The sequence below is a fragment of the Crocodylus siamensis genome, chromosome 11 (assembly GCF_052110815.1).
Source record: "Crocodylus siamensis isolate JL-2025a chromosome 11, ASM5211081v1, whole genome shotgun sequence".
NCBI classification, from domain to species: domain Eukaryota; kingdom Metazoa; phylum Chordata; order Crocodylia; family Crocodylidae; genus Crocodylus; species Crocodylus siamensis.
In genome coordinates this window covers 20,907,185-20,933,459 of record NC_143405.1, presented here as the reverse complement: position 1 = coordinate 20,933,459, position 26,275 = coordinate 20,907,185, and the positions used below count along the sequence as shown (strand labels likewise).

Below are 26,275 nucleotides of genomic sequence, written 5' to 3'. Positions count from 1 at the left end.
CTGACCAAGCATGCCACTTTTTATGCTCTTATGTTCAGAAGCTCTTATGTTCTTTGGCCGAGCTTCCAAACTATGGCTGAGATTTGCAAAAAGGGGTAGATAAGCATGTTACAAAGTTGTCATAAAAGATTTGGGCCCTCTAAATCCCATTCATTTTAATAGAAGTTGGCCTTTAGACTCAGCTTTGAAAATCTCAGCCCAAGGTGCCAACCAAATAAGTAAAAATATATTTTGCATTTCTATGCAGTGCATCTATGTGTGGCTCTCCAAGCATTTTACAAACATTAAACGAACCTCAGGATCAGCCCATCTAGAGCAGCAGGGGCTCAACTGCACCCTCCCCCTGCCTGCGCTGGTTAGTCCCGAGCAGCACATGGCTCCACTGCCACTTCTGCTGACTGGTACTGACCCGGGCGGGTCTGTCCCAACCGGAGCAGCACGCAGCTGAAGCCAGCTTCCCACATGCTGCTGGGGCAGGAGGAGCCCAGCTAGGTCCGCACCAGCCAGCAGAAGTGGCGGCAGAACCATGTGCCACTCAGGACTGACTGGTGCAGGCAGGGGGAAAATGCAGCTCAGCCCCTACTGCTTTGGCTGGGCTTGTCCCATCCCAAGCGGCACACGGCTCCACTGCCACTTCTGCTGGCCGGCCTCAGAAAACAGCTTGATGGGCTGCATGGTGGCCCGCGGGCCGTATGTTGGACAAGCCTGCTGTAGATGAACAGAACCTGGCAAAAGAGACACAGTGCTGGGGAACCCCAGTAGGGGACTGGACTTCAGCAGCTGGGTAATGAGAAGCCCCAGGGTGAGTTGCTCAGATGGATTTCATTTTCCCAAACAGACTGGCCAGTTCTACTGCTGGCTGGGGACTGCCCCACCTGGGGCTGGATGAGTTAGAGAGACAGTGTACCTTTTTTTTTGCCCCAAGGTGAGATGTGTTGTGTTAAGGCAGGAGCCGAATCTTGAGCTTGTTTTCTAACTGGTGGTTTGGGACTATCAGGAGTTGGCAGAGGTCCTAATACTGCCTGAGGGCATACAGGTGTCCTGAGCCTTGCAGGGGCTAGAAGCCCAGGACACAGACTGGGCTTTGGCACAAAAGCAGGCTCACTGCCTAGGGCTGGGCAGAGACAGGGTCAGTGGCCTGGGCTGGCAGAGCCAGAATGGGCCCTTTGCCTAGAGCAGGACAAGGATAGGGTCAAGAGGCCCAGCCCAAGGAGGGCAGAAACCAGGGCCAGGGACCCAGCAGCCCAGGAGGGGCTGAGACTGGGGCCAGAGACCCTGAGACACTTACTGTTAAGGGCTAGAGGTTGAGAGTGCCTGATCCGAATCAGTGGACCAGGGCTAAAAGCCTGCAGGCAGAGAAAAGGGGCGGAGGCTAAAATGACTGAGGCCCTCACAAAGGAGTAATTGTGCAGTGACATCTGCGAGGCATGGGCATGGTGTAAGGGGCAGTTGGAGCCACATAATAAGCCTTGAAGGCACTGAGTAGCATGACTGAAGCTCAGGAGTGTAGGAGATCTTACTCAAGGATCCTCAAGGCAGCCTCCCTTTCTAAGTACTCATTTACATCAAGGAGTGGTAGAAGGGGAGAGTACTTGAACGACTGAAGGCCCAACAGGAGTAAGATGACCATCACGCGGCACTGGGCCCACTAGCAGGGTCTTTGTCTGTTACAGGGTCTCCATCTTACGTTGCTATTCTCTAGTTCCCATTTCAGTTATTTTGTCACTCTCCAGTTTTGTAAATATCTTATTTCTCTTACTGCAAGCCAATAGCCATCCCGAGTCTTGTCGGAAAAAGTGGCATAGAAATAGAACAAATAAATAAAATAATCAAGGTCAAGGTCTTGATCTTTAATTCCAAAGCATTCCCTAGTTACACTCATAGGCCTGTGGAAGAGTTGGGATCCGCTCAGATTTGGATATGAATTTTAGCAAAACTATTAAAGAGATAAATACTACAGGAAATTATAATATTTATGGAAAATTTTAAATTCCTAGGTACAGACTAGAGAAAAAATGCTACAACTAATAAGATGGCTCAGATATTCCTGGACATGACAATGAACACATTTTTCAAGTAGACACTGAGACAATTAGAAGCACTGGTCTAATTTAGACTTTGTTTGGGAAAGTAACAGAGGCATTATAGAAGAGCTGATTGTAGAAAAATAATCTTGGATTGAGCGATCATGTATCAATTCTGTTTAAATTAAATGGAAGGATAAAAAATAACGGTAACTAAAGTTCTTGATTTCAAAAGGGCAAACTACAGAGTTAAATTAAGGGAACTAGAGAGTGAAATTAACTGGACAGAGAATTTAAATACAGAAAAGGCCTGGAATATCCCCAAGTTAAAGGTGCTAAATTGATCAGGAATCTGTATCTCAAACAAGGAAAAAAATGTAGAAAAGGGCTCCAGGAGTATGCTGCTCAAATAAGCTGATGACACAAAATTAGGAAACACTGTCAATACTGACCAACAGTGTTATTAAGCGATGGGTAGAGGGGAGGCAACTAGGGCAGAAGCCCTGAGTACCAACTTAAAGGGTGCAAAAACAGCAGCTGATGCTGCCAGTAGCAGCCCAGCCATAGCTACTACACCCTGCACCAACACTGCCCACGGCACAGAACTGTCCTGTTATGCCTCTGATATTGATATTCCAGTTCATCTCTTACAGGAAAAACTGGATGACCTTGAGGACTGAGAAATAGGAATGGGATGAAATTTAATAACACAAAATGCTAAATTATGCTCTTCAGAAACAAGAGAAAAATTATCTGCTCTAAGCTCAGAGCTCACCAGAAGCCATGGAAAAGGAAAACGCAAGCCTATAAATTAATACAGGAGATGTTACTAATAAAGATAGGAAAGTATTAATGCCACAAGCATTCAGAATTCTTCGTAGAGGTTTTGTCTTTTATAAGACCAACTAAATAGTTGCAAAAAAGAATTTTTTTTTTTGCAACTATTTAGTTGGTCTGATAAAAGATATCACCTCTACCAAGAGTTCCAAATACTTCTGCCTGTAGACCAATATGGCTAAAATTTGTATCCCTGCCACTGTACAAGGCATTTGTGAGATCTCATCAGAATATAATATACAATGCTGGTCAGGATCAAGAAAGATGAAGTCACACTGGAACAGGCACAGAGGAATACTGAGATGTAGATGGAAATGGCAAACCTATTTTATGAGAGAGGACTACAACAGCCTGGCTTGTGTAGGTTGGCATAAAACAGGCTGAGGGAGATATGACTGCTCTTCATAAACACATCGTGTGTATTCCAATAAGAGTTTTGGGAAAATACTTGCTCACTTTCAAGATGAAGCTTGGTAAGTTTCTGGAAGCAATTACATAGATATGGTGCCTGGAATAGCAAAAAATCTGAGCTCTCAGGAGCAATTTTTCCAGGTGTATAATACCTAAAAGAAGATCTAATACTCCCAGAAAAAGAAGCTAGTCAACAGTTTTGCTTCTATGACACAGTTAAACTCAGTTAAACAATAAGGACACAGCTTGTCCATGTAGGAGACACAGCATTCTCAGTGGCCAACCTGAGATTGAGGAACAAACTTCCCCAAGAATTAAAGACCATCATGAAACCCGCTGCCTTCTGTTCCAAGTGCAAGGCACATTTCTTTGACTTGCTTTCTCCAATATAAATATACAGGAAGAGGTAGATTTAATAAATATACAGGAAGAGGTAGATTTAATAAATAAATATATATATGTATGCTACTGAAACAAGACACTCCATTGCACATACTTCTCCCCTTGAGGTGAGGATGAGAGAATGGATGTGTGATACTCATGTTGCTTGTAAACTACTAGAAAATAAATATGACATTGATGAGCTTTGTAAAATTAATCAAAAATAGGACAATGGTGAAATTCCAGAATTTGATCATGTTATTATGTGACGATAGTTTACAGGAACCGGCCAACTTGTTCAAACTTGGTTCCCAAAATGCAGGCTCCTAATTCCACATTAGGCTCTAAACAAAAGTGGCCTAATATCACTCAGCACCTTTGAATATCAATTGCCAATGAAGTCTAAACCAGGGGTTGGAAATGTTTTTGGGCAGAGTGCCAAAAATGCCCATAACCTTGACTTTGTAAGATGCTGGTGTACCAGAGGCAGACAGCAGGGGAACCGCAAGGGGCCCGAAGTTTGTTCTGGCAGTGCAGCTCTGGCCCCTTCCCTGCCATTCACCCTGAGACATGTGCGCCTGCCACAGAGCCAGGACTGCTCACAGCAGGTAGTGGGGTAGCTGCAATCAGCTGCACCCGGGTCCATGGAGCCCTGGCCTGGCTCGTTGCAGGTGGTGGGTGCACATGCGCCTTGAGGTGGATGGTGGGGAAGGGGCGGGGGCCGCACTGCCACAACAAAGATCAGGCTCCTCACAGTTCCCCCACCATCTGTCCTAAGGTGGGGGAACTGTGGTGCGCATGCTAAGGAAAATGTCTTTGCATGCCACACTCTGGCATGTGCCAGGGGTTGCCTATCCTTGGTTAAACAGAGATGTAAGAACCTGACTTCGGCCATCCAAAGTTGAATACATTGAGCAATTGTTCTGGTATTATAATCACTCCAAAAGGTGGAATCCACTGATATCAAAGAAAGTTCTATGCAGCTGCAGAATCAGATCCTTCATACAGTAAATGTTATGATTCCTGTGAAAACACATGCCCCACTTTCACTTCTTGTGATGATATTATGAGAAGATCAGTGACAGGATACTGAGGAAATCAAAGATGAAACTGGCTCAAAGCGAGGCCATCATTTATTTGAAATTCTAGGAGACTCTTTTAAAGAATTTCTCAGATTTGGGCATGTGAACATTTTTCTCCCTGGCCTTTCCATTCTGATAACACTATGGTACCTGTGCATCTGTGAAAAGGAAGGTAATGGGCAGACTTTGAAGACCAGCTTTCATCATGATCTTCTTGATATCATCTCGCCACTCTGTCATGCCATAGTTTTTGGAAAGCTCAATCTGGAAGCATTCATAATCAGCCCTAGAAGATGAAACAGGAAGTCAGAAGTCTTCAAAATCATGGTCTAACTAAACATAGCATTTCACCAGAGATGCCTGCTAGTGATTCACTGAAGCCCTAATTAAGTAAAATGAACACAAAACAAGGAAGTACATTCTGCAGATGTTTTCTTATACTTTATAATGAATACATGGCTTTTTGTCCACATTCCATCACCAGCCCAATACTGTTTTACCACCAAAGATAAATGAAAAAAGATATGATTGCAAAATCTTGAAATTTTCACACCATTTCCCCTGAAAGGGACAGCCAGCATGGGTTTGTTGCGGGTAGGTCTTGTTTGACCAATCTCATTTCCTTCTATGACCAGGTGACCTATCACCTGGACAAGGGAGAAGAGATTGATGTCATATATCTTGACTTCAAAAAAGCTTTTGATCTGGTATCCCATGATCACCTCTTGGCCAAACTGGCCGGTTGTGGCTTTGGCTCCACCACGATCCGCTGGCTGGGAAATTGGCTTCGTGGTCGGACCCAGAGGGTTGTGATTGATGGCAGTCACTCATCGTGGTGCCCTGTGACCAGTGGGGTCCCTCAAGGCTCTGTCCTGGGACCCATACTGTTCAACATCTTCATTAACGATGTGGACATTGGAGTCAGGAGTGGACTGGCCAAGTTCGCCGATGACACCAAACTTTGGGGCAAAGCATCCACGCCAGAAGATAGGCGGGTGATCCAGGCTGACCTGGACAAGCTCAGCAAATGGGCAGATGAGAACCTCATGGTGTTTAACACCGAAAAATGCAAGGTTCTCCACCTTGGGAGGAAAAACCTGCAGCACCCTTATAGGCTCGGCAGTGCTACGTTGGTTAGCACTACAGAAGAAAAAGACTTGGAGTGTCATCATTGACCACAAGATGAACATGAGCCTGCAATGCGATGCTGCGGCTAATAAAGCGACCAAAATGCTGGCTTGCATCCATAGATGCTTCTCGAGCAAATCCCGGGACGTCATTCTCCCCTTGTACTCGGCCTTAGTGAGGCCGCAGCTGGAGTACTGCGTCCAGTTTTGGGCTCCACAATTCAAAAAGGATGTGGAGAAGCTTGAGAGAGTCCAGAGGAGAGCCACGCGCATGATCAGAGGTCAGGAAAACAGATCTTACGATGACAGGCTGAGAGCCATGGGACTCTTTAGCCTGGAAAAGCGCAGGCTCAGGGGTGATCTGATGGCCACCTACAAGTTTATCAGGGGTGACCACCAGGATCTGGGGGAACATCTGTTCACCAGAGTGCCCCATGGGATGACGAGGTCCAACGGTCACAAACTCCTGCAAGACCGTTTCAGGCTGGACATAAGGAAGAATTTCTTTACTGTCCGAGCCCCCAAGGTCTGGAACAGTCTGCCAGTGGAGGTGGTTCAAGTGCCTACATTGAACACCTTCAAGAGTAAATTGGATGCTTATCTTGCTGGGATCCTATGACCCCAGCTGACTTCCTGCCCTTTGGGCAGGGGGCTGGACTCAATGATCTCCCGAGGTCCCTTCCAGCCCTAATGTCTATGAAATCTATGAAATCTATGAAAAAGAATTACAATACATTCCGCCTGGGGACTCTGAGAAGCAATGTTTGTTTGCATTTTTCTAGGGCTGACCCGTATATTCAGCTTTTTTCCCCAGTGTACTCCCCCTGTTCTGAAGGATTCATAGCCTCTTGGATCAGAGACTGACTAGCATTGCTTTTAATATTTGCCAAGACCACTCTTTGCTTGGTCAAAGGGTTCACATGATAATTCCTGCTGGCCTGCTCAGTGTTCCTAAAGATATGGGGAAGAAATTAGGAAAAGGATTTGAACCTGAGTCTTTCACTTCATGTGTCAAGCACCATTCGGTCAGTCAACTGTGCTAGATTGGTGTTCACTATTTTTCTCATGGGACAAAAGGATAGAGGATGTATTGTCCTGGCACAGCTGTCTTAGCCAACTATACAGGAGTCTTATTTCTTACATATGAGATGCCAGCCTGGTGAGAGATTCTCTCCCACTTCCTCCAACACCCAGGAGGAGTGCATTGCCCAATGCCTGCCGCAAGATCCGACTTATCCGGCAGATGTGCTGCACTGCATCCATAAAAAGCACAAGCTTCATCTTGGTAGTATTGATCTGGTTATATTCTTCCAGGTAGTCCTCAATCACATTCTTAAGCTGTGGATGGAAAAGACATGTAGGAGCAGTAGCTGGAGAACCTCATGAGCTTCACTGAGTCAAACCATAGAGAAAACTAGCACACCCTGCCCCTCCCTTCCCCCACCATTGCAGAGTTCTTGAGGTATTTGTGCAGGTAGAGAGAACATGCACCCGATGTGGTGCTCACTTCAAGAAGAGGCCACCAGCAGCCTAGGTGACCACTCCCAGCTAGGTCACTAAACAGAATCTCAGTGGCTACTTGGGTCTTGTTCCCTGGACTCGAAATGGAAAGAGGCACTGTTGAAATGGAAAATCAAACTTGTAGAAAAGATGGGTCTGCATCTGTCTTTTTTCAAAAGAGGAAATACCACAGCAATTTTCAACTCCCTAGCCAAAAATGTATATGCTTACAATGAGTGCTTAAACAATGCTTTAGTTCTGTCCTATCAAATTCTGTCCTTAGTACTGCCACAGATTCATAGTAGACTTTAATCTTAGTGTATTGACTTTGTTCAGCTGTAAAAGGGGCACGACAACCTTTAGGATATGTCTACATAGTGCCAACTGCCAAGCTAATGTGGCTACTCTGCTTCCAGTTCAGGTTCTAGTGCATGCAGAGGTAGCTCAAGTACATGGCACTATCTCATTCATTCTAAACATACCTTTCCTACCTCATAATGAATGTTATGAAACTCAAATAATTAATGAGTGTAGTTCACTTAGCTACCATGTGATGAAATGTGATGGTATTCCAGCAATGAGTATAAAAGGAGACTGTTCATTACCTTTTGCTTAATTAACATTACAAAAGTATTCACAATGTTGCCTCCAACAGGGAATCCTGCAGTAAGAATAATTACTTGCAAAGGTCAGTTACAAAGATTTTAATGGCAAACCTCAAATTATTGTAACTACGAGAAAACAGTTTTACGTTAACTCCAATTTCCAGTTGAGTATTGCACTGACTTTACAAGAGCTGGCACAACTGGTTGTCCACAAGCTCCTTTAAAGGAGCTTTATTACCTGCCTCAAAATATATGAAAATTCAGGAAGGTCGTTTCTATTCATATAATTATACTGTGGCCATTGCCTATTTAAAGCTGACACTGAAAGCTTCAGATAAGATCTTTCCAAGATCTAAAGATCTTTCTGATCAATGCCAGTCACGTGATAGACTTTAATTACAGGCCTATCTTTTAAGCCTATCAAACACAGCCCTGGAACATTAACATATTCTAGAAACTCATTACAGAAACCCCACAGCTCTGTTAGATACTCTCTAGGTGAGGAACAAGGCAGAGTGAAAAAAGAGAAAGTCATAAAAATGTGGAAAAATCAAAAGGAGCCTACTTTTTCCTGGTCATCAATCAGTTCATATAATTTGACATCGGCACCAGGCAGCATGAAATCCCCAAAGAGAACTGGCTGGAAAGGTATGACCCTTTCAAAAGTGGTGCCCAACTCTTCCATCATGCTCTTCATCAGCTCATCAAACCAGATACGGTCCTCATCATTAACAAGGCGGTCACGGAACACCCGGCAGCTTTCATGGTACCACAGCCTCAACAGTTGTAGTTTATCCTGTCAGAAAGTCCTGGTCAGATATCCCCATTAAAGAAGCATGCAAAGCCTTGTCTGAGGGATTGCCTAGTTTCCCTGGGACATAAGATCATCTTCCAATTCAAAATTTATGTTCGAATGCAGCTGGGAAGAATTTGGAAGGAGGCTTGTATGCCTCTCTCTTTTCTAGTAGCAACGTTTCTTGCTCAAAGCAGGTACTCCACAGAGAAGTTAATCAGTGCTGCAGTAAACTCCTACTCATTCTTTCCCATACAAGATTTTCTTTGCAAGAAGATTTAAATTTCATATTGCTAGAACTTATTCCTTTATCTCTCATTACATTTTAATGCTTCCTTTGTTATTTTCACATATTCAGATTTTAATGCCAGAAAGGATGATTATAGCCACCAAGCCTGACCTGTATAATACAGGGCAAAAGACTTTTCCTCAAGTAATTTCTTCAATAAGCCAATCTTTTCCAAGGATATTGTTTAGAATAATAACACTTGGCTCTCATTAGGTTAATACAATCAAGAGATCTCAAAGTGCTTTAGAATGACACCCAGTCTTGACTTAGAAGACATCAAGGAATGGAGAATCCACCACTTTCTTAGGGTGTTTTATTCTTCCTGGTGGCAACTGACCCAACCTGGATGCTGAAACTCATTCAACAGAATTCATTTAGATGTACAAGGGTGATTCATATTTATAAGCATGCTAAAAGATACAACACAGATGTGGCTTCCAGTTTAGGAAGCAGTGGGCGCGTCTAAACGAGACACTACTGCACAGTAGCAATGCTCATTGCTACCGTGCAGTAGTATTGCCAGGCAGTAACCATGCAGCAACAGTACTGTGCAATAGCTCGTTGCTACTGCACAGCAGCATTGGAAAAAATGTGTGGCAATGATACTGCACAGTAATGCCAGTTACTACAAAGTCATTTAGTGCTTGCTTATGCAGGAAGGCTAACTGCATTTTCTCATGCATCCATAGATGCATCACGAGCAGGTCCAAGGAGGTGATCCTTCCCCTCTATGAGACATTGGTCAGGTCACAGTTGGAGTACTGTGTCCAGTTCTGGGGGCTGCACTTCAGGAGGGATGTGGACGGCATTGGGTGGGTCCAGAGAAGGGCCACTCACATGATTAAGAGGCAGCAGGGCAGGCCCTGTGAGGAGAGGCTACAGGACCTGAACCTGTTCAGCCTCCACAAAGAAGGCTGAGAGGGGATCTGGTGGCCGTCTATAAACTTGCCACGGGGGACCAGCAGGCAATGGGAGAGTCCCTGTTCCCCCGAGCACTACCAGGGATAACAAGGAACAACGGCCATAAGTTGCCTGAGTAGATTCAGGCTAGATATCAGGAGGCACTACTTCACAGTCAGGGCGGCTAGGAACTGGAACCAACTTCCAAGGGAAGTGGTGCTTGCTCCTACCCTGGGGGTCTTCAGAAGGAGGCTAGACAGCCACCTAGCTGGGGTCATTTGATCCCAGCATCCTTTCCTGCCCATGGCACGGGGTCGGATTAGATGATTTGCTTGGGTCCCTTCCAACCCTACCAACTATGAAACTATGAAACTAAGTGCTAAATGACTGCACAGTAACAACCGCACAGTCCACCACTCATGTAGATATGGTCAGTATGTGCAGAGCTAGCATAGGTAACTCTGCATGGTGCCATCACGTGTTGGCAGAGTCTTATACAAGAGCCACTATGCAATGCTACCTCTGATTCCGCTATACTGCTTCCAGTTTCAGAAGTCATGCAGATCACGCTGCAGTTTTTAAGATGGAATGTGGGATCTAAAAGGTTAAGAACTACAACTGCACAAGTTGGCTGCTACCAGAGTATACAAGTCTAAGAACATTACATGAGAAACAACAGTCCCCTGTTAAATAATGCTTGGTCTTGAGCAGCTTCCTATCCTTCCTGTATCCATTTAGATACTCAACCCTATATACTGAATGGTCTGGAATTCCCTAGACAGAATGATGGGAGGACTCACTTGGATTTTGCAGGGTTCAGCCATAAGCATGCCCTGGAAAACTTTGGAGAGATCTCTCAGATTAAAGGTGTAGTGTGACTTTGTTGGCGTGGGCAGCAGCTGGGATGTGATGGTTGAATACACTCGAACAGTGGCATCAACAAGCGGTTTGTTCAAATGCTGAACTTCAGGGGCTCCCGCTGCAGAGACATAACAAGGTAAACAGCATGCAGTGGAGGCAACTTTAGAATAAGAAGGTTCAAAATACAACAAGAAGGCAGACTGAATTGACAACACTGCCACTATGACTACTGGTCTGCTACAGATCTTCACTGGGGAGCTTGCCTGAGGCCCACTTAGTGAATCTGTAGCAGATGGGTACCATGTTCACTACTGCTCCAAGGGAAATTGTTTTCTCATGGGGAACTTAGAAATTCAGCTGTGGGACAAGGGTGAAGCTGTGAAACATCTTCAGAGACCAACCATGAAAAAAAAAAGATCTTATCCCTGGGCCAGATTCAAAAGAAGAGATATAAAAGATGTGGTGACATCACCATGTAAGGGTGGGGTACCCAGCCAATGCTGCGTAAACTCAGCATTTTTAGGAGTTGCTGAATCCTCATTTGCCATATGGTTAATTGAAATAATGTTGTGTCCCCAAGAAAAGATTTCCTTTTGTGATGGTTAACGGCAACATTAAAACAACTTGCCTGCCAGTTTTAGAGCCCAATTTTTTTTACCCTAGTCCAGTTCCTTATTTAAAAAGCCCTAGGTAAGTAAAACCCCATCATACCCTATGATCATACCCAAAGGCCCACTTTTGTACATGCCTAAATGAGTTTCAATCCATGTAGACTAAGTCATTGCTTCCACCTTTAAATCATAGCCACATACTGCAGAATATTCTTGAGTTCATTCCATGGAGCCAAAATTTCCTATATTGCTTAGAATCCCCACATGCTCTGGCCCTTTCTTATGCCCAGGTGCCCCTATCTCTTTCCTGTGTTTACTCTCAAATGCTCAAATCTGCAATTGTGCACTCACTTTAGTCCCAAATTACCCTGCTCAGCTTACAGACTGGAACAAAAGACAACTGGAAACTGATAAATGAAGTTAAGCCCATGACAGAAAATTGGAAGTTAGTTCCAAGTGGCCCATTCTATTTCATAAGTCATTCCTCTGAGTGGCCACAGCACCATGACAGACTCACAGACCATTTTTCTATTCAGCTGTTTACAGACTATGGTTTATGGAAAACAAACAAAAGCCCTGGCTTCTGCTGAGTTTCTGTAGTGCATCTTGCCCCATCTTGTAGGCAAAATCTGCATACTGAAAGATACAAATAAGCCGTACCTCTAAAATCCCTCTCTGGACCTGGGGAACCTGTCCTATTTTCAATGCAGGTTTTGCATTCTACTGATATTACTTACGCACTGGATCTCTGTAACTTCTTTCTCCAAGCAGTCCAGCTAGAACACCGAGAAAGAAAAACAACATTTCTTTCATTTGCACAGATAGATAATATCTGCCATATTGCATCACACATACCGAAAATCTTCTTTGATGAAACTAGGATTCATCCAATTTTAAGTACCATATTTACTTGCTTTCAGGATGAGTTTGTTTTCCCTCATTTAAAAAGTGTGTGTGGGGGGGTCCTTTGTCTTGTAATCAGGTATGAATTGGGCAGGCAGCTGCTGCAGCACCAGCAGCACCATGGAGCCAAAGCTGTGGGGCTGGGCTGAGGCTGTGTTCTATGCCCCAGGCTGGAACAGGGACAGAGCCTGCTGGCACTAGACCAAGGCTAACCAGTGAGGGGGAGAGCGGGGAAAGGTGGCAAGGGGTGTGATAAACGGGCGGAGGCCCAAGGTTACAGGGGGGCAGGCAGGGAGTTGGAGGGACTGGAGCCAGAGAAGAAGGTAAGGGAAGAGGGGGCAGCTGGGTGGGGAGGTCCGGTAGTGTGGGGAACAACAGTTGGGGAATGCGGGGGGTTGGGGTAGGGCAAGCTACAGATTTCCCCCCTCCCCCATTGTCTCTCCTGCAATCTCAGCCACATGCACCCTCCTCTGCCAAACAAGCCATTCCAGCCTGGGGTAGGTGGTGGTTCAGCTCTGGTTTCAGCCCCAAAGCCATGGCAGAAGCCAGAGCCAGCTCTGGTCATGACAGAAGCCAGAGCTGAGCTGTCATCTATCTTAGGCAAGTACTCAAATTGAAAATAAGTCTTTTGTTTCACCTATGCTGATTGGGGGAAAAAAAGCTGTCTTGGATTTGAGTAAATACAGTACAATAAATGTATAAATCTTCTATGTACAGAATCTAATCATTGGGAGGTTGTCTTAAATTTAGGGGCATCTTGAATTCAGGGTAAATACATTTGGTTCATCCAAGAGTGCTGTAACTGGCACATCTGCATGGCCTTTAGATTGCATGATTGATGTGCTCCTAGAAACTAAGAATCAATTGATAACTTCTTAGAAGTACTTTCAATTAATATTCCAGGTTCTGACTCTGCATGATCACATATTTAGCTTGATTCTTAACCCTGGGTGGAAAGGAGGACTGGTGAAGTCATGAGGAGAAGCCTTGTGTCCTTATAACTTACACATCCAGCTGCCAAGGATGGTGGAGAAGATTGTCTTTTTGCTGCTGTCCTCCATTTCTGTGAAGGAGAGATAGCTGAAATGGCGAGTTAGGCGTGGGGTGATGGCATTCCTTCCTCCACCAGGGGGTCCCATGGCACAGACAAAGTTAATGTCCACCAGCTTCTTAAAAGTACCTGAGAAATATTCCAGAAAGAGGCAATGGACAGGTGAATGCCAAGACTGAGCCAGAAAATATTTTCTATGCATCCCAGTGCGTCACACACTAGCTATATGTATGTTCTGCAGCAGGGGTTGGCAACCCCTGGCATGCATTCCAGAGCATGGCATATAAAGCCATTTGTTCAGCACACCACAGCTGGCCTGGGCTGCATGGCAGCCAACAGCAGAGTTACCTTTTTCCAGTTCAAAAAACCAAAAAGGACACCTGTCGGGGGAACACTTCACTGCCTATCCACAGTCCCCTGTCTCTATTGCTGCCCCTCACTCCCAACCCACAGCCCCACGTCCCTTGGGCTATGCTGGTGCCCCTCACTCACAACCTAGGGTTCCTTGCCCCCTTGGGCTATGCTGGTGTCCCCCACTCACAACCCACAGCCCCCTGGCACTGCCACTGCCCCACACTCCCAGCCCACAGTCCCCCATGCCCCAGTGGCCCTCACTCCCAAGCCACAGCCCCACCCCCAGCCCAGTCAGTGCCCCACACTCCTGACCTGCAGCCCCTCCAGCCCTGGCGGAGGGAGCCCCTAGCTGCCCCCATCCTGACCGGGCTGGGTATTTTTGGCACTCTGGCCAAAAACATTGCCAAACCCTGTCCTAGAGGCTGGCTACCTTAGTGTTAGCCTTATTAGCCAAAACATTAACCTTAGCCAATAATGTAAGGTGAAGAACCTGGTTCATACCAATCTGTTTCCTGTCATACCAGCCTTCATGGTCCATCCACTGCCGAAGCAGCTCAATAGGTGGCTGAGCACCATAGGTCTCCAGTGCTGGCATATTCAGGTCATCAATGAAAAATATGAAGTACCTGCCAAGGGGTGGTCCAAACACCCCCTTTCGCCTGCAAAAAAGGAGAAACCATGTAAGAATGGGAGACAGTTGAAAGGAGCAAGATTAGCACTTGCATCATCAAGGTATACCTAACTCAACTTAGATTCTTTCAAAGGACCTAGGAATATAGGACTGGGTCACTGAGTCAATTCCTCTGCTATTGCACACACCACATTGCATAAGGTATCTGTGTATTCACCTTCATAACCTGGACATCAAAAGTTTTTATATCACCAACCCATCTCCTTAAAAAAGCATAACAACAGGCATGTCTACCCAAGACACTATGTCGCCATAGCTCATCACTATGGTGATGCAGTATCTGCAGGCACAAACGATAACACAATAGGGTTAGAAATGCAGTAGGGTCCAAAATGATCCAAGAGTGCACAGTAACGGTGTTTACTGCACAGTCAGGGGCACATGTAGACACACCCACTGTTTACTAAAAGTCCACCAGGTATAGTACTTTGATATTCTCTGGGCTAAATTCTGATTAAATCTGTCCAGTTCCAGTTGAGCCAGTAAAGCTGCTTAGGTGTAAGTTCGAAAGGGAATGTGACCCCATGAGTCTTCCTGCCTCTGAAAAATACATGTATTACTGAGTAATAATAGCAAGGGTTACCTGCACACCTCAATCAGAGAATATAGTATGGCATGTTTTATTATTAACCAGGCTTGAATCTAAATGAATGAGGTTCAGAGAAAATAACATATGGATTTCACATTATAGATCACTGGCTGTATGACAGTTCTTCTCAAACTCTTCATTAGCATGACCCCATTTCACTAGCATGGCTCCTCACTCCCACCTCACAGTCCTCCATCCCCCCAGGTGCCCTTCACTCCCCACCCACAGCCCCCTGGCTCCCCTACCCTCGATCCTGTCCCCTCCCTCATGGGCAGCACAGCCAAAAAGGAGCCTGTGGGGTGGGGGAGAAGCAGAGGACATGGTCTGCCTGCTGCGGGTTTGGGGCTCCCCACCCTGATGCCCTCCCCCCTGGGGGCTCCACAGCCCAGCAGGAGCGACCCAGTGCAAGAGGGAGCATCGCCACCATGGCCGCCTAACTGAGGTGCTCCCTGCCTACCCGGCAGCAGCAGGGGCACAACTTCATGCTGCCACTGCCACATCTCACTTTGGCAGCCATGGTGGTGCCTGTGCCGGGTCACACACACTGAGCCACAAAGGCAGCTCCTGCCTGGAGCTGGTCTAGCCCAGCTGTAGCCCCATGCCCTGCTGTGGGTGCAGAAATGTCAGGGGGGTACATGCTCCCACTGCCACATCGCCTTGGCCTCCCTGCCCCTTCTGCCATGTTGTCTCTACTTCCCCGCCTCCCTGACACATTGCCTGTGGGCACCCCTCCAACATGTCACCCATGCCCCTTAGATTCCTGTTTATTGCTATCCCATCTGCTGATAGCAGATTGCTATCCCATCTGCTGATGTTTGCAACCCACAGTTTGGGAAATGCTGTTATATCAGGTAAGTAGCCAATCATGAAAGACAGTGGAATGGAAGTGCCAGAGCAGGCCATCTTGGGGTTAAGCATTAATGCTTCTAGCCAGAGCTGGGATGATTCAGTTAAGACTTCCTCAGCTTGCCAGTTTCCACAGAGACCCAGTACCTGGTTTCTGGGATTATCACTACCAAACAGACCAAGGCATGCAGCATTTCAGAACATAGCTAGGGATGGAGCAATATGGATGGATTCCTGCCACTGACTACTCTTTACTGATCACTGCCTCAAATATTTCCAGGCTTTCTGGTTCAGTGTTAGGGGTGGAGTGCCCCTATTCCTTTTCTAGTCCAATTATAGACTCTCTTTCTATTTATTGCTAAACACTTGCCCAAAAGATATGTGGACTATGCCTTCAGTATTCAGGATCAAGGCAAAGGCCTAAAAGATATTAACAAAGAGATGTAACAATAGGAGCGCTAAGAAGTGTGCCTTTTATCCAGTTTGCTGTCAATGAGGTCCTGGGTTTGGTTGGCAGAGGTGCGAGCAGAAAACATTAGAAAATGAGTGATGTATTCCAGAGGCAAGTTCTTCAAAAGCTTGTCTGAAATAGTGAGCGTCTTTCCAGTGCCAGTTGGACCAATACAGAGAACCTAAAAATAAAGGCATCATTACAATGTAATTACAGACAGAGGATATTCCCATTTACAAGCCGGTTTGCTCTCAACCAGCACATCCTGGTGGGCACATCCAGACGAGCGCAGTCACAAGGTATGTGGCACCGCAAACACATTTGCAGTGCCACATACCACACAGTCTGTTATTTTCCACATTGCAAGGGCCCATGTGTTCACTGCTGTGTTTATTTCCCTCATGGTTTTTTTTGACCCTTGGATATCCAGGGTAAAAAAACAAACCAACCCAAAAATGGAGCAGCGCACACTCAGGCAGCACGTGCCACTGAAAAGTGGAGCTGAGCTGCCCAGCGCTGTGCTGTGGCTGGCGGCCAGGCTCTGCCCACCAGGATCGCCATGGCTGCAGCCCTGGGAGGCCCCCACGACCCCAGGTAAGGCTGCTGGGGCCAACAGTGCTGGCCCCAGCCTCCCCTACTACCCCTAGGGTAACTCGCCATGCACCAAAGTGCGTGTGGCACAGGTGTTCTCTGGGGACAAGCAGCTGCGCACAAGGTGTGCTGCTGCTAGTTGTCCCCAGGGAACCAAATGTCCACGCATGTTTGGATGCACCCAGTGAACATATCTACACAAGACGTTTACTGCAGAGTTGCCTAATTAGCTCTGCAGTAAAATGTCAGTTTCTATATGTGCGGCCCTATTAGGCCACAGTAAACTAATAAATGCTGCCATAGGATAGTACTGCCTAATACAAGTACTATCTTACAGTAGGTAGCATTATTCAGGGCATTGCACTGCATGTGTAGATGCTGATGGGGCTGGCTGGGGCACAAGGGTAGTTCTGCATGCTGGCTAGCCCCACAGTCAAGCACCCTCCTGGCCCTGGCCAACGCCTCCCATAGCACATTGAGCTGGGTCGGAGCAGCCCCAGCTGGCAGGCTGACCCCCAGGGCCCCTTGCCATTTGGGGTTGTTCTGTCCTGGCTCAACATGTTGCGGTTCTGGGGTGCATGCATAAATGCTGTGCCCAGGAGCAATAAACTCCAATGTAAACTGTGCTGGAGTTTGTTCAGTCAAATTAATTTCATGTGTAGATGCACCCAGTGTCTTGTTTTGGAGAATGCAGACTCCCACCTTATTGGGGTTTCTAAAGTTAGGCAAGGACAAGAAGTTCATGCTTTCAGGGAAGCTGTTCAGGTTGACAGATTTCTCTGAGTGGAAGAAACCCAACTAGAGAAGTATGAAAAGAAACCCTGGAGAATGTATAAATCTTGAATGGTAACTAATCATCATTCAGCCAGTGAGGATAAGTGTGCAAAACCTAGCCCCAAATCTGAATTACTTTGACCAAGCTATGAAAACAAAAGTCAGGGTTTTCTATTAGTGAAAATCTGGTAGCTGAGGAAAAGGAAGAAGATGCTTACTTGCTAGGTACTATGTTCAATCACAAGGGGTGCCTATGCATGAGTGTAGAGGCTGCTTCAACACACTATAATCACAGCACATTAATGCAGATTGAATTAATCAAGTCTGCTGGAGCATGGTAATTACTGCACACCAGCCAGCTTCCGCATCTCGTGTATTAGCATCCCCACACTTCAAAATGGCAATGTGAGCATTTTATCTAAAGCTTGTTGAACAAAGTAGATAAATCGTCTCCACTGCCATTCTGAAGCACGGGGATGCTGATACATGAGATGCTCTGGGCACTTAAATTGTAGTGGCTCTTGGAGCTGCTCTAATTAAAGTGCCCACCCCCACTCCCCGGGCACATGTATAGATGCCCAAGAGTTCCTGTCTGTGAAGAGTGGGGAGAACCTAACTGAATTAGATAAACTTGGGAGAGAGGAGGGAAACTTGTACCATGGCCAAAAACACCCACATTTAAATCCAAAAACAAAGATCAGGTCAAGAAACATACTGGTTTTCGATTGGTAAGCAGCATTTCCAGCAGGTAAGCCATCTGGACAGTATTCATTGTAGGGATAATAATGTCACAGTAGTTGGTGTCAGGAACCATGGTGAACTGTTCAGTAGAATCCATCCATTTCACCCAGCACACCTGGAGGACAGGAATGTTACTGGAAGGGGCAACGGCCTCTAACAATAACAGAAAACTGAGTGTGAACACAATGCTTTTCCTCTTCAAATTTGTTTGTGTACGTCAGGAATACGTTACTCAAGAGTCTGACTCTTTCATTAGAGCTCCGTGGCAAGCAATGGATTTGAGATCACTGCCCCAAAAGTAACCTATTTTAATTATTTTTGAGAACTTAGCTCAAATGTTGACAATGCACTTGAAATGTTTGCATGAACAGAGAAATCTACTGCACACGGAACAAAATCAAAGGCAGAAAATGGACCCGTCTGCAAATGTTGAGGACTGTTTATCTAGAAATCTTTCTTTGTTTGCTACAATCTTTTGTCCGGTGTTCACCTGAAATACAAGGAAGTTTGTGTACATGTGCAGGAAATGAATGCCTGACCTTTTAAAAAAAAAGTCAGATGCCAAAACTGACTATCCAGAGGTTAGTGCACAGATTAGGCAAGGAGTCTGCAAGGGACACGCAGGGTAGCACTGATGAAAATCCCAGGCCTTACAGCCACATGAAGCTACTATCAGAGCAATGTCCCTGAACCCTGTCTAGGGAATTTAGCTTTCATGTCAATTTTTGGCAAGCAGCTGATGAATGTAAAAGGCTTCTTGTTGCCCTCTGACTTCAGGAAGGGGGAAGAAATTTCTCTCTTTCTGCTTTTCTCTCTCACCTTCCAACTCAGAGTCTTATGATTTGAGTAGTTGGGCCACTATTACTACTCTATGGGCACGTCTACATGTGCACTTTAATGTGCAGTAACCTATTTTACTGCACATTAAAGCATGACAAAAAGCCATGGAATTATGCTAATGCACAGTAAAAATAGGCCAGTGTGCATTAAGCATCACTTAAAAAACATGTGCTTTCAATACTATCCATTAGGGGGCAGCCTAATGTACATTTATTTACTACCTCACATTGGAGGTATTAAATTTAATGTGCATTAGGAAAAGCACATTCATGCATGTGTAGACATGGCTTATATCTTCCTTTGCCTCATAGCTGTTGTAAAAAGGGTGTGTGAGGTTCTTCCTTCTTTGGTCCTGCTCTAGACTCCACTTCTGAGGCCCCTCCTCTCTGAAAATAGCTCCAATAATCTTTCTGTCTCTGCTCCTAATTGTAATGAGTAACAGCACAAGAAATGGACATGAATCTTGTCATTTTAACTGGTCTCCTCATCCATCTACCCCTCAAAAAGGAGTAACAGCAGTAAAACTGGACAGAGAATTGTTATTTTCATATAACAGAGCCAAAGCAGCTGATGGAAAGCTACACTTGATTCATGTTCAAAAGATCTAGCTCACAGTCTTAAGGGTAAAAATGCCCTTTTTAAATGGAAGTTTCAATTTAATTTTAAATATCCCCCACTCACCATGGGAAGGCTCCTGCTTCTTACTGATGAAATGATTCTATCAAAATCTGCAGTACCTTGCTATGGGTTTCTGGTCCCTTCCTTCAATACTCTATTTGAATTAATTACTTAGGTTTTTAATTCACAAATTCCAGGTGGGTGAAGTCTTTTACCTCTTTGACAATCTCTTCTTCTAGATCTTCCTCAGCACTGCTAAGCCCAGCATCATCCAGCTTATAATCATATACCAGCCCCTCCTCTGGGAAAAGTAACTGGATCTGTGTGGAATAAAACAGATCATGAATGCCAAATCCAGGCCCCACTCCAGATGTGCTGATCAAGAGGAACCAGGCTAACTTAGAGAGGACTGCTTTCAGCAAAGAGACTGTACATCCTACATGACCTCTTCCTGCATTCTTTTTCCCAGAGTTTCTGATGTATATGGTCCACTGAAGCTTGAATTTGAAGCTTTCCCTGGGGACCGTGGCACAGGACAGAGCCCTACAAAAGTCTCCCAGAAATTCAGGGAGCTGTGTAACCCCCATTAGCCATGTGCTTCTTTTCTTTTCATTGGCTTACTTGTTCATCTGCCATCTTCTCTCTTAACCACAAGTTGAAGGTGACACGGCTTTGGGCATCTCCTGTTGCACCCACACTCCAGATCAGGGAGAATATAAACCAGGGTTCAATCAGTTCTCCAAGGCGTGCTGTCTTTTCACGAGGGACTTTCCTAATTCCCTGAGGATCCCGTAAGGAAACAAATGTAATCCTCATGCACAGTTCAAATGGAAAGAGGGTAAAATAAGGTCATCTTGCTGAAAGTCTTGACTCCACCTGCACCGCCTTTCTAAAATGATTCTTTCCAACATCATTCATCCCAGGCTATAGGACCAATTCTGCTCAGTTTTGCTGGTGTCATTCCAGAAAACATCTATTAACTTCAGTCAATAGCCACTCACTGGGAGCAAAATTTGACCTGTGAATTTTACCTCCAAAACATTCGTTTGACCCCAGTATTCTTTCCTGCCATGGCAGGGGGTCGGACTAGATGATCTGCTCAGGTCCCTTCCGACCCTAGAAACTATGAAACTATTCCTGTCTCTTTCACTATTAAGGCAGAGAACATGCAATCTCAGGCATATTGCTGTTTACCTTTCTGCTTCTCACCAGTTCTCAGACTCTCTCAGTTAAAAAAACAAGTCACTTCTTTTACCAAACATGGTAGTCTGGTATTTATCCATCTACCCTCTTGCTCTTATACTTTGGGCCACTGATACCTAACCAAGACACACCCACAGAATTAACATTGTCACTACTCATCCTACAGGCCAATTTCCAGATCCATCCACGTGAGGCCCTGCAGAACAGACCCGAGCATGGAACCACATCATGTGACCTGAAGGTCTGCTCACGGAGGTCGAAATTTAGCAGCTAGAGGAGCAGCAGCTGCCACAGCTCCAGATGTCACAGCAATTAACACTGGCATGACCAAATTTCAACCCTGTGGGGCTGGATGAGTTGGGACCACTGCTATGATATGTACAGACGCAGTGTTATCCTTTAGCCACAGCTCACTGAAGACAGTGCTCAATATAATGTGCACTCAGCATGTAATGCTGTAACCAACCTCCTGTATGCAAACAAGCCTCAGTGTAACGATCCAGGCCCCTTCCTGTTCAGTACAGTGTTCGCCTGGGACTTCCATTTCATGCAGCAATTGCAGCACAACTCTAGCTTTCCACCTGCACTCTGCAGTTAACTCCTTATTGCCATGAGGAGTGAGACCTACAAGCAGATGATACAAAAATCCTACCTCAATGGGGATGAAAGGTTGAAAGAAACACTCCAATAGCTTGAGAAGGCTCATCGTCAAGTTACTGTCTGTTGAGGCAATTACCTCCTTCACAGATCTCCGGACAAAGCTGATGGAGTCCTGCAAGGATCAGGCAGAGGCAGCTCAGCTCCAGTGTCAACTACATTAGAGTTTATTTACCTCCTAGGGCTTCCGTTTCTCCTTTTCTCACGGCAGGTTACATTTATCAGGGAGGTCACTGTTGAAAAATCTGCTGTTTCAAGCTGTGCCCCAAATACCATTCACTTCAACCAGAGAATGAAGGCCCTGGAGAGAGTCTGTGTAAAACTCTTTTGTTTAATACTGAACAGATTATAATACAGGCCTGCCCTTTGGTTCTGTACAGCAACTACCATGTCTAATGTCACAGTCAGAGCTGATAAATAGCTTGTTCTTCTAAGAGACATCTTACTACACTGTGGCGTTTTCCATTAAAATGATTATCTAGGAGCAGGCTGGAAATAGCAAGACTTGCCTTTTGCAGTTCAGAGCCAAATTCATCCCTAGAATAACCCCACTGAGGGAAGCAGAGTTGCCCCAGGGATGAATTTAGCCCGAGGATTATACAAACACACCTTCCTTTGGGCCAGTATGAAGTCACATCTATATGGATCAGTGAATAAAATCTTTATTAAGACCAGCAGATTCACAGACCATTGTGTACATGAGTAGCATGAAAGGTACCCTAAAGGCATTTAAACTTCAGTCTTTAGAAGTATGAGCTACATTAAGTTCTGACAGACTCTGAGCCACTGGCATTCTGAAGCTGGGGCTGTCAGACAGACTCAGCAGCACTGGGAGAGATCCTGACCATGATGGTAGCTCACCTCAAGAAATTTGCTGAAGAGGGATGCTAACTGCTCCAGGAAAGGCTTCATGACCTCAGGGATTTCTCTCAGCCAGCACTCGGTGAAGGGCTTGAGTCCCAAGATACTGGGTTCTAAGTAAACCATGCCACACCGGGAGACTGTGGCTGGAGAGGCAACGGCCAAGTCCTGTACTTCAAACATCATGGTCATACTCTGAAAACCATGGAAAGACAACGAGTAGCCATAAGCATCACTTGATCTCTGGAAATCTAGGCAAGTTTTCAACCCAGTTCTGAATTAAGGTCTGCAAGCCTAACAGTGCTGTCCCATGTCCCCAGCAAGGAAGGAAAGAAAGCAATCTCCTTGAGGAGCAAAGCTAATGTTGGAAGATCCTGGATATCCAAGTCAATACAATGAAGACTGTAATGAGTCAAGAGCTGAGACTGTCAAGGGTATCAGCTCCCTGTGAGCGAAAAGAAAGAAGCCAAACTCAAGAGTGACATATATTTTCTAAGCTTATGCAAGAAACACAACCTCATTCCCAGATGACTACACATCCACAATCCTCTGACTACTACACACAACTCCAAATATGCTTCACAGCTATGCAGAAGAACTTCAGAGAAAATTAGAAATCATCTACTTCACCTAATCTACTCCAAAAGAGACCAACTCAAGAAGGAAATCACCATATGCTACAACAACTTAAGAGAGAAAAATCCAGACATCTTCCCTACTATTATACAATGGATACAAAGAGACTATGAAAAATTTTCTAGAACATTCATCCAACATAAAAAGAAGAAATGGAACAAATTACTCTAGGAACAACTTTCCCAACCGCAAAACAACCATCAGAGGAACACCACCAACACCGTACAACATTCCAGCCTCAGACCTGATGAAACTGAAAGCAGCAGCAAGCTCTCAAATATCAATCTCTCCACACACACGCTTACCAAAACTGAAAAATCTGTCCTTTCTAAAGGCCTAAATTTCTGTCCAGAAAAATATCCTAATAAAATACTTCAGTGTAAAATTCTTCTGATGCCTCCACCTCAAGGAATATTTCCATGACCCAAATGAATCCACTTCCAACAACAATTCATTCTCTAACAACATTGAGGGAAAAAATCAACCCCCAAAACCATTAGACTGGACATCTCACAATGCATGAAACTCTAACCTTGACTGCTACATTGACTGCTTCAGAGAAAGAATGAGCCATGAAATAATCAACAACACACGCCACCATAACAGCCTCTCCCTGCCAGAGACAGGCCATAGAATCTCTAAGATCTAATCACCAAATAGTAATAAAACCTGCAGATAAAGGAGGAGCCACAGTCATCCTAAACCGTGAAGACTACATAAAGGAAGCCAACAGACATCTCTCTGACACCACCTACTACAAAGAACTACAAGAAGATCCTACTCCCCTTTTCACCATGAAACTCAAAAATACCATCAAATCATTTCCATCAGAAATGCAAGAAAACCTACAAACTGGATCCCCCACTACCTAACCCACGGATGTTTTACATGCTCCCTAAAATCCACAAACAAGGGAACCCTGACAGACCTATCATATCCAACCATGGAATCCTAACTGAGGAAATATCAGGTTTCGTCGAATCAATCCTAAATCCACTTGTCACCCAAAGAGCAAGTTTTGTCCAAGACACTACAGACTTTCTACAGAAACTTAAAAACATAGACCACCTTCCCAGCAACACCCTCCTAGCCACCATGGATGTTACCAGCTTATATACCAAGATCCCACACCAGGATGGTATCCAAGCCTGCCTTACTTACCTACGAGAACAAGATGACAACTCAGAGTACAGACCCAAAGATATTACTGATCTTATACACTTCATCCTCACACACAACAATGTATCTTTTAATAACCAACATTTCCTCCAGACCATGGGTATAGCTATGGGCACCAAAATAGCCCCACAGTATGACAACCTTTTATGAGCCACCTGGAAGACCAATTCCTCAAGGACTGCACCATCAAACCCTTGCTATACTTTAGATATATCCATGACCTCTTCATCATTTGGGCTGAAAACCTGCAATCTCTGTTTGAGTTCCATCAGAATTTCAACAATCATCATCCCTCCATCAGATTATCTCTTGAATACTCCAGCACCAACATCTCTTTTTTAGACATGTTGATCAGTATCCAGAATGGTAAAATACAGGCCATGTTATACAAGAAACCCACCGACCAACATACATATCTGCACAGAACCAGCAATCACCCTAAACACAGCAAGAAAGCTATGATATACAGCCAAGCCCTCAGATACCACCAAATTTGCACTGAGGAGAACACCCAGGATTGCCACCTCACCAATCTTAAAAAGGCTTTCACTCAAAAAGGACACTCCTCCAGAGAGACAGATCACATGTTTGAAAGAGCCACCCGGATACCAAGTGAAGAATTGCTGCAGTACAGAAACCCACCCCTCCAAGAATCACACTGTTGGTTATGACATATCACCCCTCCCTTAAACCCATATGGAAAATCCTCAAACAACTGCAACCCATACTAAAAGGAGATCCATCCTGGCCTTCAAACAAGCACCGAGCCCCACCAACCTCATCACCAGAAGCAAACTTCCTATGACCCAGAACACACCGAATGGATCCAGACTATGCTATAACAAAAAATGCAAACCCTGCCAATTCATTTCCACCACCCCCACAATTACTACACCCCGCAACAGAGCCATCAGCATTCCTGGATCTTACAGCTGCACCTCCAGAAATGTAATATATGTCATCCAATGCACCAAATGCCCTGATGGAAAATATGTAGAAGACACCAAACAACAACTGTGCACCAGAATGAATGACACCAGAAATCTATTAAAAACAAGAATACTCAATTACATTTCTCACAAGAAAACCACTCTGTCTCCAATCTCTCAGTTCTAATCCTCAAAGGGAATTTACAAAACACTTTTCACAGATGAACCTATGAACTTCACTTCATCAACCTCCTGGATACAAAAAACATGGACTAAATATAGACATTGGATTTATGACACATTATAACCTGTCTGACATCTGACTTCCCAGGCACCTCTCCACTTTTACCTGCTACACCCCATCCGCTCTTCTCCCCTCCCTCCCGCCCCCCAGCCTGGCGCTCATCCCCTGATGCCTCAGTTTACATCTTCACTGACTGCTTGTCTTGCATGCATATCAGCCTCTGGCTTCTTTATTATTCATTCCATCCAGGAAGAGCACACACCAACTGCAGAGGCTTCCTCAGCCTGACGAAGGGTTTTTAAACCTGAAAGCTTGCTAAGAATTTTTTTTTCCGACTATTTAAGTTGGTCTAATAAAAGATATCAGATTCACCCAAAGAACCTTGTCTGCCCATGTCCTTAGACCAACACAACTACAACCTACACCCCTGTGAATGGCTCTGGAATTCAGGAGGCTCTCTCACTTCCTTATGGCTATGAAAAATCTGAGCCTCATGGCCTGTCAGCACCCTTGTGGAATAAAGCTTGCAAATGAATATGTAGACAACCAAACCAAACAGACTGTATGCAATTTGTTCTGGGTGTATACTATGCCTATCACATGGGTGGCCTGCTACTGCTCTGGTCCAGGAAATAGATATCAACAATAATCTCTGCAGAAAACCATCTTGCACATAACATTAATTGGAAACCTCAA

The 26,275-nt window shown here is 45.1% G+C and overlaps 1 protein-coding gene across 1 annotated transcript in view; it reads right to left on the bottom strand.

Moving 5' to 3' along the window:
• DNAH1 (dynein axonemal heavy chain 1) overlaps nt 1-26,275 on the bottom strand; it is a 152,774-nt gene that overhangs the window by 58,641 nt on the left and 67,858 nt on the right. Inside the window, exons 38-50 of the mRNA XM_090022620.1 lie at nt 22,592-22,786; nt 21,726-21,845; nt 20,492-20,650; nt 20,086-20,190; nt 18,387-18,527; nt 16,327-16,487; nt 14,231-14,388; nt 13,331-13,504; nt 12,159-12,197; nt 10,750-10,928; nt 8,533-8,763; nt 7,004-7,200; nt 4,886-5,021 (exon numbers count right to left, since the gene is read on the bottom strand). Coding sequence (XP_089878746.1) covers nt 4,886-5,021; nt 7,004-7,200; nt 8,533-8,763; nt 10,750-10,928; nt 12,159-12,197; nt 13,331-13,504; nt 14,231-14,388; nt 16,327-16,487; nt 18,387-18,527; nt 20,086-20,190; nt 20,492-20,650; nt 21,726-21,845; nt 22,592-22,786 — 1,995 coding nt within the window. The remainder of the gene's footprint in view (nt 1-4,885; nt 5,022-7,003; nt 7,201-8,532; nt 8,764-10,749; nt 10,929-12,158; nt 12,198-13,330; nt 13,505-14,230; nt 14,389-16,326; nt 16,488-18,386; nt 18,528-20,085; nt 20,191-20,491; nt 20,651-21,725; nt 21,846-22,591; nt 22,787-26,275) is intronic.